This window comes from Sceloporus occidentalis, unplaced genomic scaffold, assembly GCF_023333645.1.
Source record: "Sceloporus occidentalis isolate IW3139 unplaced genomic scaffold, rSceOcc1.0.p SCAF_5, whole genome shotgun sequence".
NCBI lineage: Eukaryota > Metazoa > Chordata > Lepidosauria > Squamata > Phrynosomatidae > Sceloporus > Sceloporus occidentalis.
This window is the reverse complement of record NW_028316985.1, coordinates 103,116,799-103,136,008: the sequence shown is the minus strand read 5'-3', so window position 1 is coordinate 103,136,008 and position 19,210 is coordinate 103,116,799. Positions and strand designations below refer to the sequence as shown.

Below are 19,210 nucleotides of genomic sequence, written 5' to 3'. Positions count from 1 at the left end.
TGCAAGTGTAACTATTTTTGTCTATCTTCCATGCATTTTACCAATTAAACAGAAAATATATACAATTGGCTCTCCAATTGTATTGTGTTCTTGTGATCATACTCATGCTGCAGTGGAATGAGAGTGAAAAATGGGGAAGCAGATCCCCTATCACTAGAGGTATGTGTAAATATGACAAAAGACTATGTAGCCACAAATGTCTGCTAAATGCATTATTTTATAATTATTTCTATTGTACAATGCTCCTACTATGGTGCTCCACAAATGAGCATAAGCAAATTAAAAACATACAAAGTGGATTTAGACGACGAGAGGAGATAAACAAAAGAGAGGGAAGAGCGAGATTGGGTTAAGAAGGATTGAGTCTAACCTAACGTACAAGTATCTATTTAGGATTTTGTTTATGTGGAAGACAGACTGTACAAGGAGTCAGCAGTGGCTGTCAAGTATAGCAAAATCAAATAAGAAGAAAAAAAACCCGACCAGCAGTTCTTGAACCTTTCATATCTTTTATCCCACAAGTCACACCAGCAAAGAACCTGCTTTCTACTATAAAAGAAACAAAAGTCCACCTTTCTGAGAAAGCCATTTATAGGAGTATGTGCAATATGTTATTATTTGGATCATTTTTAGTAAGTTAAATGGACATAAAAATGCAGGAGTATTGTTGTTGTATTGAAAGTTAATCATTACACTACTAGTAGAAAACTGTAATAATATTCTTCTTTCTCAGAAATTGACCTTACCTTCCATTTATCAACTGACTTGGAACAACAGCTCCAAATGCCTGGTTCAACTGACCTAGAACCTTACAGACTCAATATTCTGCCAACAATTGTTAAAGAGACAGCAGCTTAAAATGAAATTTAGCTCACTTGAAATAACAATCTAGCAAGCAACCACTAACGTAAGCCATGATATGTGAATAAGAGCTTGCATGGTCCAGCTAAAAGTAAAAGAACCAAAAGCCTACTGTATATACAAACAGCTTGTGATGAAAGAGCTCACTCTCAGACAACTCCATCTCAATCAATCAATCAATCAACCAATCAATCATTTTATTGTGGTTAATGATGATATTAAATAACCATATTCCAAAATTCATATGCATACACAAAATACATACTATGAGCATTAGTAAAATACATACACCTATGATCATTAATAAAATATAAATATAAATATAAGTCATAAAGAATATACAATATAAAATATCTGTTCAGAAGATTTTTGTTTTGCCACTCAAGAACTGTCAACCTGTGGTAAATGAATGGCAGGACATGTGATAAAATGGTAATCTGATAACCTGCACCTAAAACTGGGTTTGTGGAGCAATATTTACTCATTCTTTCATTGGAACACAACCCAATTGTACTACTTTTTTTCCTCTTCCATCTGAGAGCACATCCCCAGAAGAGTAGATACAACTACTTGTATTTAAGGTTTACCAACTATTTAGAAACCACAACATGTACTTATTTTTTAATAAGTGACTAACAAAATTCAAATCAAATTACCATCTGTATGAATGGTATACCCAGAGTTTGGCAAAGCCTTTTGGCTTTCTGCTACCTAGTCAGCATGCCCCCCCACCAAGCCAGCAGTCCAACAGATTAAATTTTCCAGGCTCTGGCTATAACAGTTTAGCATTGAAAGTAGGGATGTTGAATAGGCAGATTACACTGATTTGTCTCTCATATAAATCTCTATCAACTTAACCTTCACAAAGACAGTCAAATAAAAACAATGGTTAAACATTTACCAAAGAAACGTACACTATTATTATTATTAATAAGCAAACCTCAAAACTATACACTTGTGCAGCCCTGCACTTGATAACAACTGTGATATGCTCATGTCATTTAGATAAGAGCTATCTAGAATTATTCAGAATGTAAGTCCTATTAACATGTATCAGCACTAGCGTCATCAAAAGAGCTTAACAATGAATAAAGCAGAGGGAAGGACTTGCCCACATTTTCTCAGTTTCAGTGAATTCACCTATTTCTAAGTATAAAATGAATCTTAAACTTGCATGGTTCTGGGATATGCTAATTACTCACCTTTTGCAGTTGAGAACTGTATTTTTATTTATGAGGTGCCATTTATTATGCACCGCCTTACAGGCTCCAACTTTACTAGTTCAGTAAATTTTCCATACTGTAATAATCAGAACGTCAGACTTGGCCACATATTTCTACATATACCTCAGTGATCATGTTTTGTATAATGTATGATAATAAGGCTTTTGTTATCTGCTTGAATGAGTAGCATACTTCATTAATTTAGCAATATATGTTAAATCTAAAAGAGCTGAATATTTAGATAAAATGAAGAGTCTGATAGCGCTCCTTTGCCAAATGCTTTCCTATATCACATCTCTTAACTGAGCCCAGAATTGCATTGGTAGTCAGTGAAAATGACAGCAGATGATCTCTGTTCCAGTATGCAAGACCTGGGAGCCAGTATGTTGCAGAGGTTTCAGTATTGGACTAGGACTCTCAGAGACCAGGGTGCCAGTGTGTATCCAGCTATGGATGCCTACTGAGTGACTTTGAGCAATCCTTAGTGGGTGTTAGTAGCAAATCTTTGAATAAATATTCCACCCCCAGCCCATGATAGGATTGCGATAAGCTGGTATTGCTGTAATCCAGTATGGAAGGGACTAGAGGATGAATGAATGCAGTCAATGTGGGCTTTTAAAGAAATGGGTACAACTGGTGTACCAGCTGAATCAGTTAAATAGTTCTGTTCACTACTACTGCTACCTGAACCATCTAGGGTAGGAGTGGGCAACTGGAATGCACTACAAGGCCCAGCATCCCTCATCAATAGGAACATTGGTTGAAGATGATGGGAGTTGTAGCAAAGAACTGGAAGTCCAGAATTGTCTGAGCCTGATCTAGGAGAGACAGTCCTAGTGGGCACTCAAACCTCCACAAGCTCCAAACTTAACTTTATTTTTATTTTATTTTTTGAAAAATTTTATTGCAAATACTTATAATAATAAAAAAAAATCTGTTATACATGCATCTGTATATATAGTTGTTATATATCTTATTATATAAAATATAAATATTGAGAAAACTAGATCAATAACTCCAAACATTTCTTCAATTTCCACTTAAATTTAACATGTATTCTTTATTATCTATCCTTTCTCAGCTCAACTGTCTTTTTTTACTTCTCCAATCTAATTGAACATTCTCTAAGATTTAATCTATTTCCATACCATAACTTATATAAATTCCCTTATTTGTTATTTTCTGTTGATTTTTTTGTGTTCATTTTTTCATAATATCGTTTCCCTATCCTGCTCTCTATGGTTGTATCACATAAATCTTTCCATTGATGTGCAAACCTAACTTTAAAGGGGATTTGTATCCAAATCAGGCTAAGTACCATCTTTTTGGAAACTGTAAGGACCACTTATCTTGCTTATAAGTAAAGATGGTTTATTTACCCTCATTCATTTCAAAACTGATCCCAGATGTCAGTGTTAATGTTCCACTGCCTGCTTGAGATTGGAAAATATAAATAAGAAACAGAACTCGGTGTCAGCCACATACTGATAATACCTCTAGCCCAAAAATCCTTTGATTCCTTTAGCTGTAGGTTTTTCATAGATTTTGAAATGCTCACGGGACAGGATAGCAGTTTGAGCACTTTGTAGTGCAGCTTCTTCTAACACAATGCTCATTATCCCCTTGAGATCCCCATCTTCCACATTTGGAGGGCACCAGGTGAGAGTACAGGGAGGGGTGAGGATGGCATGCTTCAGCTCTCTCTGTATGCTTGTTGTATTCAAATATGAATACCTGCATAGGGCCAGATCTCAATTTTATATCCAAGTTGGAGCATATAAGAGTGAATAACCATAAACTGTCTTTCAAGCTGGTCATTACTGGAATCCCAAGGCCTCTCAGCACTCAGAACAGCTGGTCAATGTGGTGTGTGTACACCATGATGAGTGATCAGTACATCATAGAGAAGACTCTTGAATGACTTCTTGCTTGTGGATGGCAGTGAGGAAACTTACACTGAAAGTCACAAACACCATTCTTCTTCAGAGTCAGAAAAATCTCTGAGAAGCATTGAGTGAAGGGAGGTCACATCAGTATCTCTACAAAAAGGTAAGGTAGGTAAGCCCAATTATTCCCATTTTAAGCTGTTCTCTTTTTGTATTTTCTGTGTAAAACAAACCTTATCACCCTGCATATAGAAACACAACTTGTCAGAGAGATGTGTTCTAATGTAGTTCTCCCCCTTATGTGCTCATTTTCTGTGTACTGGAAGTTTTTCCTTCAAGGGACAGCGCTGAAACATGCAACCAACCCCCTAGGTCTGAATGGATATATAGTTTCTGCTTTTCTGAAGGAATAACAGCTTCTTCTATTTCTTCTAGGACGGCTTGCCCTGGACGTGGTAGTAGCAAACCATACGTATGCTTTGTCCATACACAAAGAACTGGAAATATTACAAAGGGAACTTCCAGGAAAAGGCATTATCCTGTAACTGTATTTCCTTTCAAACAGAATACTACTGGGGAGTCTAGATTACTTGTAACCTCCCTGTGTTTTTCCACCAATTCCTCCAGCTTTTTTTTTTTTACTAGGGAAAAAATCTGTAAAGGAAGAAAAGATGGAATAGGTGCATTATATGTTTGTTTATTAGCGTTGGCAGCTGGAAGCACCCTTTGTACTCAAGGGAAAATTGTTATCTAATCTAGCCATGAATTTTTACAGAAGATTAGATAGGACAAGCCTAGTCCACTAGGCCCTAGTAAGATCCTCCACATCTAAATGGTCCTCTCTAATATCATTCACAATGCAAAATGACTTGCAGCTTCAGCTGGAAGGTGGTTGGGTATGAGAAATCAGATTTTTAAAAATGACCTGCAGGAATTTAGGGCACATCTACAGCACAGACTAAAAGTTCATAATCTGTATCTGCAGAATGAAGCTTATAAATTTTCTGGCTTTGCAAAACTAGAGATCTCAGTACTCAGAAATAAAAAATTCTAAAATTAGGGGAAAGAAAAACATCCTCCCCTAATCCAAATGGTTCTGGATGTGTTGACCTTCAGGTCCATTAGTCCCAGCCAGCATGACCAATGTCAGGGATGATGAAAATTATAATCCAAAAATATATGGTGGGAGTTAGATTGGGTTTACAAACATTTGCTTGCAAAGTCTGCTCTGAAATGATATATAAGGAGATGTGACCTAAATGTCTTAATTGGTAAATTATATAAATTCTTGTTTTACGACCCAATATTTCTGCATTCTTTTGTTTCAACCAAAGTCCTATTATTGCCTCGGACAGCATATTTGCAGATGAAACAACAGTTGATTTCTGAAAGTATAATAAGCAATATAGGTTTTTATTGGTTTGAAGCAGTTACAGAACATGCTCTTGAGACTTCTGGCCAAATTCTGAAGTGGTATCCAAGATGGGAAGACTTAAGACCTCCCTTTGGTGAAGAATTCTGAAGGGATGTCTGAATTTAGCCTGTGTGTGGTTAATTTTTCATGTAATTAAGAATGAAACTGTTCAAACCTGCAATCAAAAAGCACTGTATTAAAAGTGTTGCAAGCTTCCTAGGTTTTTATATAATGTTCCCAGTTGCATCACTTAAATTTTTTTAAATTAGATTTTACCAGGTGAATTTGATCTTGGAATTCTCCTCTTCATCTACAATGTGAGTGGCAATGAGGTGGTAGTGTATGTTTGTGTGTGTGTGCGCGCGTGCGCATGTGTATACATTCTTCACTTGATGAATGTAATATCAAACAATGATTTGCATGTATGAATGGAGCATCAGAGATCCAGACAAAGCATTGTGGTAGTAAGTATACTTATTTATGATAAGTGATGTAAAAGACATGTGTGAATGCAAGTGGTATGTGGAATGGAAGTTCATACTGGAAACCATTATCTCCTGATTTAGTAAGAGAGATGCAACACTAGGACTCTGTAGCTGCATAGAGAACTAAATTCACAGGCCCAAGTTGTGCATATGCAGTGTGTGTATCTGCCTGCCTGTATACACTTTCTTAATCTCTGGCCTGTTACAGACTGCCAAAATAAAGCTGCTTTGGGTCTCTTTGGAGGTATGCTATTTAAATGATGCATGGGTCCTAAGAGTCCAGAGGTCGCACCAAAGCCACACTCCATTCCTAAGCACCGGAGTGCAGCTTTTGGTGCAGCTTCCGGACTCTTAGGATGCATGCATCATTTAAATAGCATACCTCCAAAGAGACCCGAAGTAGCTTTATTTTGGCAGTCTGTAACAGGCCTCTAATTCCCTTTTATACAACATTTGAAAGGCACTAAACCACCCAAAGAACTTCTATATTTACAAGAGGTTCTTTTCCTGTTCACAGTCACCTTCCAGTGACTGATGATCTTCTATAACCATCATTTACATCCATTTCTCCTTTATTCATCACCTTAGACAGGAGGTCCTCACTATATAAAAAAGGGGCTGTGCTGCAGAACTTACATTTTTTCTTTAGCAGTCATACATAAAATTATACTAGTAGTGTCACAATGTGCGAGTCACCTAAAGGTATCCTGTATTAATAGCCCCAAATCTGTAAAATGCTAAACTTCTAAAATAGCAATGTGGTATTAAAAACAAAAACAAAAAATAAAGCTTGTGGTTTTCTTTACTTTTTTTTAACTAATAGTTTCTGAACACCTACAGTATTACATTTCCCAGCTCATTTCTGCAACCTGAAATACTAGAAGACAAACCACAGCCTTGTATTAAATAACTCATCAGGAAGCCAAGGTGACCAGGGCTTTCATCCAGGTGAGAGAGAAAAAGATGGTGGAGGAGGAAGATCAGCCCTGCTCTACAAGCCCATCTTATTTCCACACTAGCTGCAAAGGAAGGAAAATATCTCTACAGCCAACCTGGAAATATAGTAGTCTGGAAGAGAAAGCATAGATCATATTATCTCTTTCCTTTAACAATCAACTTGGAAGAAAGCTTTTTTAAAAAAGCCAAAACTAATCTTGTAAGCAAGTACCAGCTTGGAAACTCATGCTACTAGCCTTTTAGCAGGCTAATACATTTTTAGGAGACAGGTTACTAACTTTTGCACCTTTATTTACAAAGATGTGCTAATATATAATATGTAATTATGAACAGCATGAAGAGAGGGATATTTTTCTGTCAGGATTACATATTGGAAAAGTTACTTTTTCAACTATAACTCCCAGAATCCCCTGGGTAAGGGAACGTGGGAGTTTTAATCTGGGATGCGGGAATGAGGTTCTCAAGTATTGCTTACCATTCTAGAATTCAAGTTCACACAAATCTCATTGATAGCTGAGACTGGGAATGGCAACAAATCTGTTGGGGGACAACAACAAATGTCCCTTCCCCACACTGCAGCATTAATCTATGAAACTCAGTAGCCCAAGATGTAAATGGCTGAAGACAACTTAGGCCCCAACTAATCCTGTCACACATCTTTTGCTAACACTTAGGCCTGTTACAGACTGCCAAAATAATGCTGCTTCGGGTCTCTTTGGAGAAATGCTGTTTAAATGATGCATGGGTCCTAAGAGTCCAGAGGTTGCGCCAAAGCCACACACCATTCCTAAGCACTGGAGTGCAGCTTTGGTGCAGCTTCCAGATTCTTAGGACCCATGCATCATTTAAACAGCATACCTCCAAAGAGACCCGAAGCAGCTTCATTTTGGCAGTCTGTAACAGGCCTTAGTTAAATCAACATGTGATAGTATGGTCAAAGCATCCAGTCTTTTTCTCAGTCTTCAAGCAGCAACCAATAAATCAAAAGGAGGTTGAAAGAACTTTGATATAATACTAGGCTTGTGTTTTAATGCAATAATACAAGGAAAGGCATGGAGGAGATGTAGAATGACGGTGGCCAACATGTTCAGCATAATGTCTAGGGCTTTAAGGAAAGATGAGACAAATTATTATGGCAGGTATTAACGAAGATAGCTGAATGGAACCATTCATATGCATGAGGAGTACACCTCTGTGTAACAGATGCTGGCATACAAGTAGCTAGTTAAACAGAGAGAAGAATATTATGAGAGAAGAACCAAATAACACTGTAAAAAGCAACAGAGAGGGCACACAATCAAAGACATTGAGTAAAGTATAGACACGGAAAAAAGCAAACATGCAGGTATTTGCAGGAAAAGTGGGGTGGATAGTTTAATATTAAGGACTAGAAGTTTAAAAGTGATGACATTGAAGTTGCCTTAATATTAAAGCTGTCTTAGGGTGCATTCACACTCACACTTTTGTCCTGAGATTCGGATCGCTGCGCTAATGCAATACCAGACTGTTGTTCCCATTACATTTGGGGTTTGCAAACCTCTCCGAGGCATTTTTAACCCTGTGTGGTATTCATACATGCCTGGGCAGGCCCTTGCACCATGGCAACTGCCGGATCTCCTGGCCCATCCTGGCCGGAGAGCAGCAGCCTTGGTAGCCGTTCCCAGTATTCCTCCTCCTCCCCCTCAGAAAAGGCTCAGAGGGGCTGGAGGAGGATCAGCCATGCAATCCAAATTGATTCAAGAGCTTATTCACACTACTGAAGATGTGGATAGATGTGGATCTTTCAATAAAATGTGGGTGAGGGGAAGATATCAAATATCCCAAGTTAAGTGGGGTTTTAGGTAGCTCCAGTGGCATCATTACAGGTGTTCGGACCACACCAGGTGACACCACTGTTCCTCAAACACCTACTTTTTGGCAGATATAGGCTGTGGTATTCATCCATTTCCCGTTAAAATGCTTTAAGAGGTGGTGGGAATGAGGTGAAACCCTTCTATATGTATATGTAAATACATATAGGTTGTGGGTATAATATTATAATTTGAAGGTATAATTTTAATCTTGTTAGTTTTTTATGTCACAACTATTAACATTCAGGGAACATATGGGAATTACGATTTACAAGTAACAATACAAAACAAGCAATATTAAGGATTCTGAATAGTGTGAAATGGGAGGAGGTCAATGGGGGGATGGCAGCATGAGTTATCACACCGGGTGACACCAACCCTTATGATACCACTGGGTAGCCCCCCAACAAAAGTGCACCGAGTGCATTTGGGGTAAGTGTGAACATCAAGGTAATAACACGGGTTCACCCCAGGTTATTTTTGTAGTGTGAATGGGGCCTTAGATGAACCTCTCAGTGCCCAATGCTGCAGGCACCCACTTGTGACAACTCTTAAATTTCAAACAACTGCCTTAAGGTTTTTATTTGATAACTGAAGGCTAAACTAGATAAGATGACAGAGAGAACTGCTTCCAGGAAACAGGTAGGAAAGTTTTAAAGAACTTTTCTCTCTTCTTCTATGCCTAAATGGACAACAGAAGGGCTGGTAATTTTTTTAAAAAATGGCATAGTTTGCAGAGTTATTTAATTGCAGTCCCAACTGTTTGAATGCAAAACCAGCAAATATAATAACTTGATATTATTGGAGTAAGCTTAAGATGAGGAGTGGCCATGCTGCCTGCTATGATATCATACCCCATTGAAAAATACACATTTGGGCTTGCAAAATACAGTAAGCTTTATCCCTTTTCTCCACCTGTCAAAATGCATTCTGATTGGTAAGAATCAGGCCTTGCAATAACAAAGGGACAGAAATAAGTAGGAGCACACAGCTAATAGCCTTAAGGGTTCAACTTGGCTTTTGGAGGCTTCTCATTTGTTTCCCGACATAATGCCAAACCCTAACTTGGCATGATGCACCTTGGCATCATGTACCTCAGCAATCATCATTTGATTCCTAAACCACCCTAAAAAGAAGCTTTCTCCCATTCTGCATGTCAACAGGCAGCTATGTTTTCCTGTGTCTGGATGTGAGCAGCTGCACTTACGAGGATGGAGGAGCTCCACCAATGCTTCTGTTCCTGTTCATAACAGGGAGAAGCACTTCAACAATGTAATCCTTTGGTTATACTGAAAAACCAGTGAGGTGAGGTGGACACAAGGCTGGGCTTGGATACAGATTGTATCCAATCTATATGACCTATATTCAGCTTACATAAGAAACTCACTAGCTGACTAAAAGCCCATCATGATCTAGTCACAGGCCAAAATGGTCTGGAAACAAGCCCTAAGAGCAATGGCTTAGGCAGCCATGTATGTTTAGAATCACAGAGTTGGAAGAGACTGCAAGGGCCATCCAGTCCAACCCCCTGCCATGCAGGAAATCTCAATCAAAGCATCCCCAACAGATGTCCATCCAGCCTCTGTTTAAAGACCTCTAAGGAAGGAGACTGCACTACACTCTGAGGGAGTTTGTTCCACCGTTGAACAGCCCATTTCCAAGTAAGATGGTTTCATTTTCCATTCTTACCTCTGAGAAGAAGTTGAATTTTTGAAGGAAATATTTCCAGTCTATGGAGTGCTCACCACGAAGTCGCTGCAGCTTGAGGAGATGGTTGAATTGTTTTTCTGAGAGAGTAAAGCAGAAGTGGTGAAGTACCTGCCGGAAATCCAGGGTCGAAATTGCCCCTGTACGCTCCTTGTCGAAAGCCGAAAAGGCCTGCAAACAGCAGGAAAGAAACGTAGTTCTGAATAGACGGCATTCAAGAAAATGATTTCTCTCTAGCAAATCGATTACTGAATGACAGAGATAAATGCAGAGGCTAGGAACATCCCTTTGCCACCTCAAGTATTCTACATATGAAATGGCACTAAAACTTCCCAAACGAATTCTTGTTCAAGCATTTTGTTAGCTGAACTTCTGTTCTAAGAGCTTCTTCTCTTCCAGCAGGATTCATTATCTAGTGTGTCAGGTGGGAGGGCTGTTTACAATAAGTCTCCATAGAAACCAAAGGCAGCTAAAGAAACCTGAGTGTTAAAGACAGTCTGAGAGCCTAGCCAGGATGAGAAAAGATACAAGAAACTGTTCTTTATCGAACAATATAATGGAACGGCAAACCTATGCAGGCAGAGAACGCTGCAGCCAAAAACATTCTGGTAAATGATTGCAAACATGCATTAGTCTCATTCACATATCACAGTTTTACAAGCATGTATATGAGAGGAACACCTTTAAAAGTATTCAAAAATAACACCAACTACAATGGATTACAATACTTTAGTCTAGAGATAACCAGAGCATGGATAAATTTAGCTAGGCTATGTATGATCAGATTGGGCCATGGCTGGTGCAAGAGGTAATGAAACGTGTTTGGTGCTTTGCATGCTACTTGGACCTCCTATGACAAAGCTGAACCTATGAGCACTCCCTCACTGTTTAATGAATGCTTCATAGGAAATACAGTGTAATCTTCTCTAGTACAGACTGAATACTATCACACTGTACAAAGGAGCTATCCAGGAGCAGTACCTCTTGTCTCTCAACTAAGGGCCCGTACAGACAGGCCAAAATAAAGCTGCTTCAGGAGACTTTTGGAGGTATGCTGTTTAAATGGCACATGTATCTTAAGAGGCCAGAAGCTGCACCAAAGCTGTGCTCCATCCTTAGGACTGGAGCGTGGCTTTGGTGTGGCTTCTGGACTCTTAGGATGTATACATAATTTAAACAACATACCTCCAAAGTGATCCAAAGCAGTTTTATTTTGGTCTGTCTATTCGGGCCCTAAGTTTCCATTTGTTGGGTCTTATGCCATCCATAATTGGCCCCAGACACTGATGTAGTAGCTTCACTACCTCATAAAAGTCAAATGTAAAGGAGAAACATGTAGAACTCTATTCCATGTGCATACTGAATCCAGTTTTCTAATTCTCAAAGGGGCTAAGCCCTTTATCATACTACATTGTTATACTGGTATATTCCACTTTAACTACCATAGCAACATGTAATTTGTAGTTTAGAGAGGCGCATTGAGAATTCTCAGCAAGATTGGTCTTGGGCCTTCTTAAACTACAAAACCCTAGTTCCACAGGATGTTGCCATATGTTGCCATGCCAAGTGGAATATAGTACTATAAAAGTGTAGTATGACAAGGAAGTTACTTCCTCATTACACTACACTGTTATAGCATTAGATGGCTTAGATGTTCAAATGCATGGACAGCAGAATGCAATCCTATAGGAGCCCACAGCATGCATGAAAGGGGGCCAAGTAGTACTGTCCTATGTTACCTTGTGCTCCTGCACAAAAGAACCACTGAAACACACTGTCTCCAAAGAGTCTACCCTTCAAATACCACAGCTGATGTTAGTGAAGGCTTCAGAGAATCTGGAAGGAGAATTCCCTCTACTTTGTCCCCTGCATAATTCCATACAGCCAACTACAGTTGTTAGGTTTTTGTCTTAAACCAGGTCTGGAACTAGACTGAAACAAATTCATATAATTTGTCTTATCCAAGAATACCTGAAATTATACAACTTGCTCAAATATTTTTAAGGGATGTAGAAAAATATTAGCAATATACAAATGTTAGCAAATGATCCTGTAATAAACTATTTTCCTGGTTATTTAATGTTACTTTGGTTTAATAAAATGCCTACTGTACTTCTTACATCATCTTTTAGAACATATGTCAACAAAAACCTAATGGAAACTACCCTAGTCCATCCTAGCATAATAATATGGGGCACATTTGTTAGGCCAAATGTTGTGTTCCTAAAATTGTCACTCACTGTTACAATTGTTCCTTACTATTTGTCACAAATGTACTAATATTCAGTTTAGGCATAAATCTAATGATTTTGTAATTGCACACTGTCAAAAGGTTGAACATAGTTTCTACACAGAATTGCTCAGTTGTCAACAGATCTCACAAATCCACAGCTTTCATTTTCATGGAAATATATAATTTATTCTCTTTGTCATTTATTGGGCATCACATGTTTTGCATGTAGAAGATTCCAGGTTGAATATCTGGTACATCCAACGAAAGAGAGCTAGGGTAATGTAGTGGTTTAAGTGTATGACTAAGAGTCTGAAAATCATGGTTTGATTCCCTAAGCAGTCACAGACACCTGCTGGGTGACCCTGGGTGACTCACTCTCTCTCAGCCCCAGAAGACTTCATGAGTTGGTTGTCTTATAGTTGCCATAAGTTTGAAACAACTGAAGGCACACAACAAGAATCTCCAATGAAAAGGACACCAGCTAACAGGGCATGAAAAGGCCCTTTTCCAAGAATGAAGTTTGAAAGACTTTGAAAAAGTGATGCCAGAATGCATCACATAACCTTACTGGTTTCAGTGTGACTGTGCAAACACACACACACACACACACACACACACACACACACACACACACAGAGAGAGAGAGAGAGAGAGAGAGCTGAATTAAGAAACCCTCTCTCTCTCTCTCTGACAGCTGTGTATGTTCCACATTAGATAGGGAACCACTGCACTACTGCAACAGATTTTGTTCTATCAGTATGAGTTCTGTTATAGTCCAATACTGCATTCCATTACAATCAAGAAATAGGAACTGGAAAAGACTGAGAAGGCAAAGAAATTTACCTCTGCAAACAAGTTCTATTTTCAATATTTCCTGTTGAGTTTACAAAGTAAACTAGTTGTACTTGCAGGCACAGTTGTGTGGAGAAGAGGTATTACCCCAGACACTGAGGTTACTGGAGCCAAGATGGATTGTACCCCTTTGTAAAATTCCCAAAACAGAGCACACTGGAAACTTTACTGAAAGAGCCATAGGTTTCAGAGGCTGGGTGCAGATGACAAGATAGAAATAAGACTCCTTAAACTATACTGAAACAATGGTTTTTTGATGACCTGCAGGCTGTATGTTGTCTCCAACTCTGCCCCATCAAGTTAAGTATTAAATGAAATGGGCTATTCCTCAAGTAATGGTTTAAGTGGGTCTGAGATCTATTAGCTAAATGGATACTAGCAATGGGTTGTTCTCCCACACTATGAACCATTTTCAGAAGATTTCATCCTCAAAGTCAAGCAAAGCAGGTGCCAGGATTTGAGGTTCCTTGGGCTATACTTTTAGGGGCATTTCTGGGGCTCTCCTCTGCCATGAACCCTGCCTCCAGTCTTCCCAATCTTCTGTATCTTCAGGATCGTAACCTACGGCACAGAAATTATTTTCTCTCTCTTGGTCATAATGACAAGCATTATGCAAGTAAATAATGAGCTCTTCATGGTACCCACCTTGTATAACAAATCAGATGAATCTGTAACTATCTGTTTAATCTTTCTCATGGCTTCATCTATGCTGAGTTGCACAAAGCTGATGGGCGGTACAGGTGGCACAGTATTCCTTCTCTGCCGTTTGAATGCTGCACGATCATCAACAGCTCTCAGAAAATCAAAATATGAAAGCTTGTTGTCCTGTATGCTAATTCCTAAGCTAAAGTGTGTGGGTGAGAAGAAACATAAGACTGAAGATTTATTCCATATTTCCAAAGCATCATCAGCTAAAGCAGCTACTCTTAATCACTCTATTACAGATATTTTACACAGTTCTAGGATTGTTACATGGCTAAATTTAAATTGGTGACAGTATTTCTCACCCATTTCTCTTGCTAGCCAGATGAGGATTTTGTTTTGTTTTGTTTTGAAAATGTTTAGAGTTTAGCTACTGTGCTAGGCAATGTGAATTTATATTTGCATATATTAAGTTGATTATTCATTTATTTGGTTTTCTATCTGACATATCATGAAAGCTTCTGTCAGAAAATAAAATCTTTTAAAAGCACACACATTCCAGCATTCCAGCAAATTTTAAAGATGTCTGTCCCAAGTATCCTTTCCGTCCTAGCCTTCTGTTTCTGCTGCTTAAACACATCTACTCAAAGTCAGATGAAGGAAGATCACTCAGCAACTCCAGAAAGATTTTAAAACATTGCCAAATGTCTAAGAGCTAACCTAGTCAAGCAGTGTTAGCACACAGGGACAACATGTAACAATTGGGGAAGGATCAACAGAGCGTATACTACATTTCATATCTTTAGCATAGGGCAATTCCACAAGGAGACTTCGGCCCCATACAGACTGCCAAATAAAGCTGCTTTGGGTGGCTTTGGAGCTATGCTGTTTAAATGATGCATGTGTCCCAAGAGTCCAGAAGCTGCGCCAAAGCTGCGCTCCAGCTTATGACTGGATCGTGACTTAGGCATGGCTTCTGGCCTCTTAGGACGCATGCATAATTTAAACAGCATACCTCCAAAGTCACCTGAAGCAGCTTTATTTTGGCCTGTCTGTATGGGGCCTTCCATATCATCTTGCACTTCACATATTAATACTGTTCGCTGAAGGTAATCCACACATTCAGCAGCAAAACATTAGATGCTGGGTAATCAAAGAGATGAGCCTGTCAATAATGTCACACACACAAACGGATTAGACCTAAATCAAATAACTGACTGGCATTAGGACCTTCTTGGTAAGTTTATTACCCATATTATTCCACCAGTCTCTTGCTTTCATAATTCCTTAATACTACTGTTACATAATAATTCAAAGGAATTTATATGTTGTTGATTTTTCTTTTGTGAGGTCCATTTAAAACAAAAAGGTAAAACATAATGAAAATGACATTTTTTTGTGAAGTTAGAGAGGAACATTTATCATGCTAACAAACAACATGAGACAAACCCATTGATTCTTCATACCTATGTCTCTATTTTCCAACAAAACATAGGATGTTTTGGGGTCTACTCTACTCAACTTGCTCTGAAATGCAAAAAACCTGTGTCATGGCAGAAGAAAATAAATAAAGAGGGGCAGCACAGGTTAGGTAACACTCAAACAAAAGACCATTGCTTAGTGGCAGAGCATGTATTTTGCATGCAAAAGGTTCTAGGCTCAGTCTCTCAGCATCTCTTGGCATGGCTGTAAAACAGAAACTGGCTATCACTCAGCTAAAAGAAGACTGAGGCCTGTTACAGACTGCCAAAATAAAACTGCTTCGGGTCTCTTTGGAGGTATGCTGTTTAAACGATGCATGCATCCTAAGAATCCGGAAGCTGCACCAAAGCTGCACTCCAGTGCTTAGGAATGGAGTGTGGCTTTGGCGCGACCTCCGGACTCGTAGGACCCATGCATCATTTAAACAGCATACCTCCAAAGAGACACGAAGCAGCTTTATTTTGGCAGTCTGTAACAGGCCTTAGTAAGATGACCAACAATCTGATTTGGTATGAAGTAGCTTCCTGACACACATTCTGGAAAGATTAGAAAATGCATATTCACACAGCTTCTGAGCACCTTCAGTGTCCTCTACACGGTAAGAACGTTGCTTTTTGGCAGAAAATGCAAACTTTGCTGTCCTCTGGAGATGACACAGAGAAGGGTTAAGGGCAGGAGGAAATGCTTGTACTTATGAAGGCAAATATCAGGAAAGAGTGTGTGCTTGTTTATATTTGACAAAAATTATTTCTTAGCATCACTTGTAATGCTAGCATTAGTAATAAAAGCTTTAAAACACTGTGAAAAGTGTATGTTTTTAATATGGTTATTATTTTAAATTACTTTTAATGTGGACTTTTTGTGTGTTTTAATTGCAGTCTTTTGAATGTGCAAGCCATCTTCAATCCCAATCTTGGGGGAAAGGCAGGATACAAATAAGGTTAGTAGTAGCAGTAGTAGTAACCATCACCATCATTTTCACTATCATCATAATCTAAATTCCCCACAAGGGACAGAAAAGGTTAGTGAATCTGAACAGAGTAATTGTACTTCAAAGGTATCCTTCAGAAACATGTTGCTGTTTATCAGCTAGACCTACAAGACGTAAAGTTTTTAGAAAGCCAGAAGATTCAAGAGCAAATTTGAGCATTCCGTTTGTGGTTGGCTGGTTTTCTATCTTGCCTTTCTTCTAGCATGGGACCCATGGTGATTTACAATACAGATTAAAACGGCCAAAAACAACCAAGTATTATAATGAAAAATTAAGAGGCAGGTAAATAAACTATCCTAATAAAAGCAGCACTGATTTAAAAGCATTTAAAACATAATAAAAATTAAAGTACAGCACCGTTAGCCATTAAAAAACTGTTCTGCAACAACCAGTTAATAGCCAAAAGCTTGTCTAAATAAAAAGGACTTTGCATTCTGGAGAAAGGAGCACAGAGAGGGAGCCAGCTTAGTCTGTTGTGGGAAAGAGTTCAACAGCCAGGCAGCTGAGAAGGCTTTCTTGGTGGTTCAGTTTCAAATTGTATGCATATGTGGAAAGATCTAGAAAACAGAGGATTCAAAGCCCCACTCTGGTCTACACCTTCCTTGAAAAGCACAAAACAATGAGAGCACAAAATAATGGCCTCATTCTGCATCTGCGGAAGTAGGCTCAAGTCTACAAAAGCTAATGCTATCAACTTTTTTCTTTCAGTTAGTCTCAAAAGAAAAGATCCCTTTGCATACTACTTTCCAGATTACATGGCTAAGTCTAATTAAATGGGTGAAAATGTGTTTTGTTTTGTTTTTTAAATAAAAAAAAACAAAAATGGGGCTGGAAAAAGGACTATGAGGCAGAGCCCCAAATATCTACTGTTAAAACTACTACCATCACTACCCCCCAAGCTTAGAGCACATTCAAGAGCACTGCTTTTGCATCTTGCAGCTGCAGAGCACTTCAATCTACACATTAGCCTGTGCAAGCTGGCTCAGATGTTAGAGACTCAGTGGAAAAGGAAATAATCAACACACTTCAACGGAGGAATAAATTGCCAAGTTGGTATTAAAATTTTAGTAATAAAACCAAATGCATATGCTAATCTACTCTATTATTTAAGCCAGGGTGGGGGGGGGGGAGAGAAAAGACTCTTTTCGATCTGGAAAGGACTAGTCTGCAGAAAATTACAATGAATAGAAGTGTTTATCATCAAAAAGTCTTTGAGGAAAAGAGCACGCAGCAAAATTTTTTATTAGAGGCTTAATTCAAGGGAGCTTAATCACTCGATTTATAGGTAGAGTGAAAAGATTTTGTTTAGGTTTCTCTCCCCTTTCCATTCCTCCTCCCCATGAAAGAGGAAAGGGTTTTTTTGGAAGGGTAATTCTACTTGAATGCTACCCTCTCACATAATCTAAGCTATGTTAAGATTTCTTTTGCACAGAAAAGTAAATATATAATTTACCTTTAATAGATCTCTTGTGTTTGCTTGATTTCTTACTGCCTTTACATGGGCTCACACAAACAACCTGATGCTATCTTTCTGTACAAAATTCTTATATTTGCAAAGTATTTAAAATATAAATTATTATTGCTATGTAGTCCCAGAAAATGAAAAATAAAGAACATTGTAAGTGGATTGCTTACTAATTTCTTGGCCTCTCTAATTTGTTTCAGGCATACTATATGAATAACATGCATTGGGATTTGCAGAAATGACAGATATACCATTTGTAAGAGGAAAAGGTCACTGGAAAAAGAAAGGATTTGAACACCAAAGCTATCTTAAATTAAAATAAGTCTATCTTCGATTAAGATAATAAGTATCACTGTACAAAGTGTAGCTCAGACGCAATTCATCCAAAATGAAGAAAGCTGAGTTAAATGCAACCTAAAAAATAAACCTACAACAGATTGAAATCCAAAAACTATAGGAACTGAAAGCAATTTAACATGTTTATCATCTCTATGTTTACAACCTGGGTACTGATGCATTAAATGTGTACTTAGTGGGAAAAGATAGCTCCATTACAGTTAGGACAATCATAACAACCTGTATAGAAGTTCACTATACTGTTCATAGCCAAGACAACAGTGAAGGTCTTCCAGCATCTTACGCAGGTTGCCTACTGTTATGCAGCCTTCCCTGTTTTTATCCTGTTGCAAAAATGCCTTGTGGAAGTCCTGGGAGCACTCATGGTACTTCTCTCTACAAGAAAACAAATTTTCAGTTTAATTTTCCTGTTTATGTACAGTTGTACATTTATACTTGTGTATAAGTCGAGGGCAGGTTGATATGAGCTGTGAATACATCAAACTTAGGGGCATGTAACAAAGGATGTAAAGGATGAATACAAGGGAAATGATGCCAAAGATCTTACAAAATTCCAGCAGGCATAACTGTGCTCACCCTAAAGGATGGATGGATGAGCAGAGAACTTTGGTAAATGGTGGCTGTGCAATGTGTGAGGGAAGCAACCAAGCACGGACTGGACTAAAAACACATACATGTAAAAAAGGATGTGAAGGTAAGAGTTGAGGTGCAGTATTAACTCTTTATAAAAAAGGAATCATCCCATTCTTTGAGTAGAGTGGTGAAAGGCTAGAGCTTCATCTGTCCCAGGGGAATCTAAAAGAAG

The 19,210-nt window shown here is 38.5% G+C and overlaps 2 protein-coding genes across 2 annotated transcripts in view; one reads left to right on the top strand and one right to left on the bottom strand.

Moving 5' to 3' along the window:
• LOC149312606 (metallophosphoesterase domain-containing protein 1) overlaps positions 1-16,533 on the top strand; it is a 144,831-nt gene extending 128,298 nt beyond the window's left edge. Inside the window, exon 9 of the mRNA XM_089524970.1 lies at positions 16,471-16,533. Coding sequence (XP_089381096.1) covers positions 16,471-16,478 — 8 coding nt within the window. The 3' untranslated portion in view covers positions 16,479-16,533. The remainder of the gene's footprint in view (positions 1-16,470) is intronic.
• The window catches only part of EFCAB6 (EF-hand calcium binding domain 6), a 125,826-nt gene that overhangs the window by 13,990 nt on the left and 92,626 nt on the right, over positions 1-19,210 (bottom strand). Inside the window, exons 23-25 of the mRNA XM_089524971.1 lie at positions 18,625-18,780; positions 14,114-14,312; positions 10,366-10,554 (exon numbers count right to left, since the gene is read on the bottom strand). Of these exons, the coding sequence (XP_089381097.1) occupies positions 10,366-10,554; positions 14,114-14,312; positions 18,625-18,780 (544 nt within the window). The remainder of the gene's footprint in view (positions 1-10,365; positions 10,555-14,113; positions 14,313-18,624; positions 18,781-19,210) is intronic.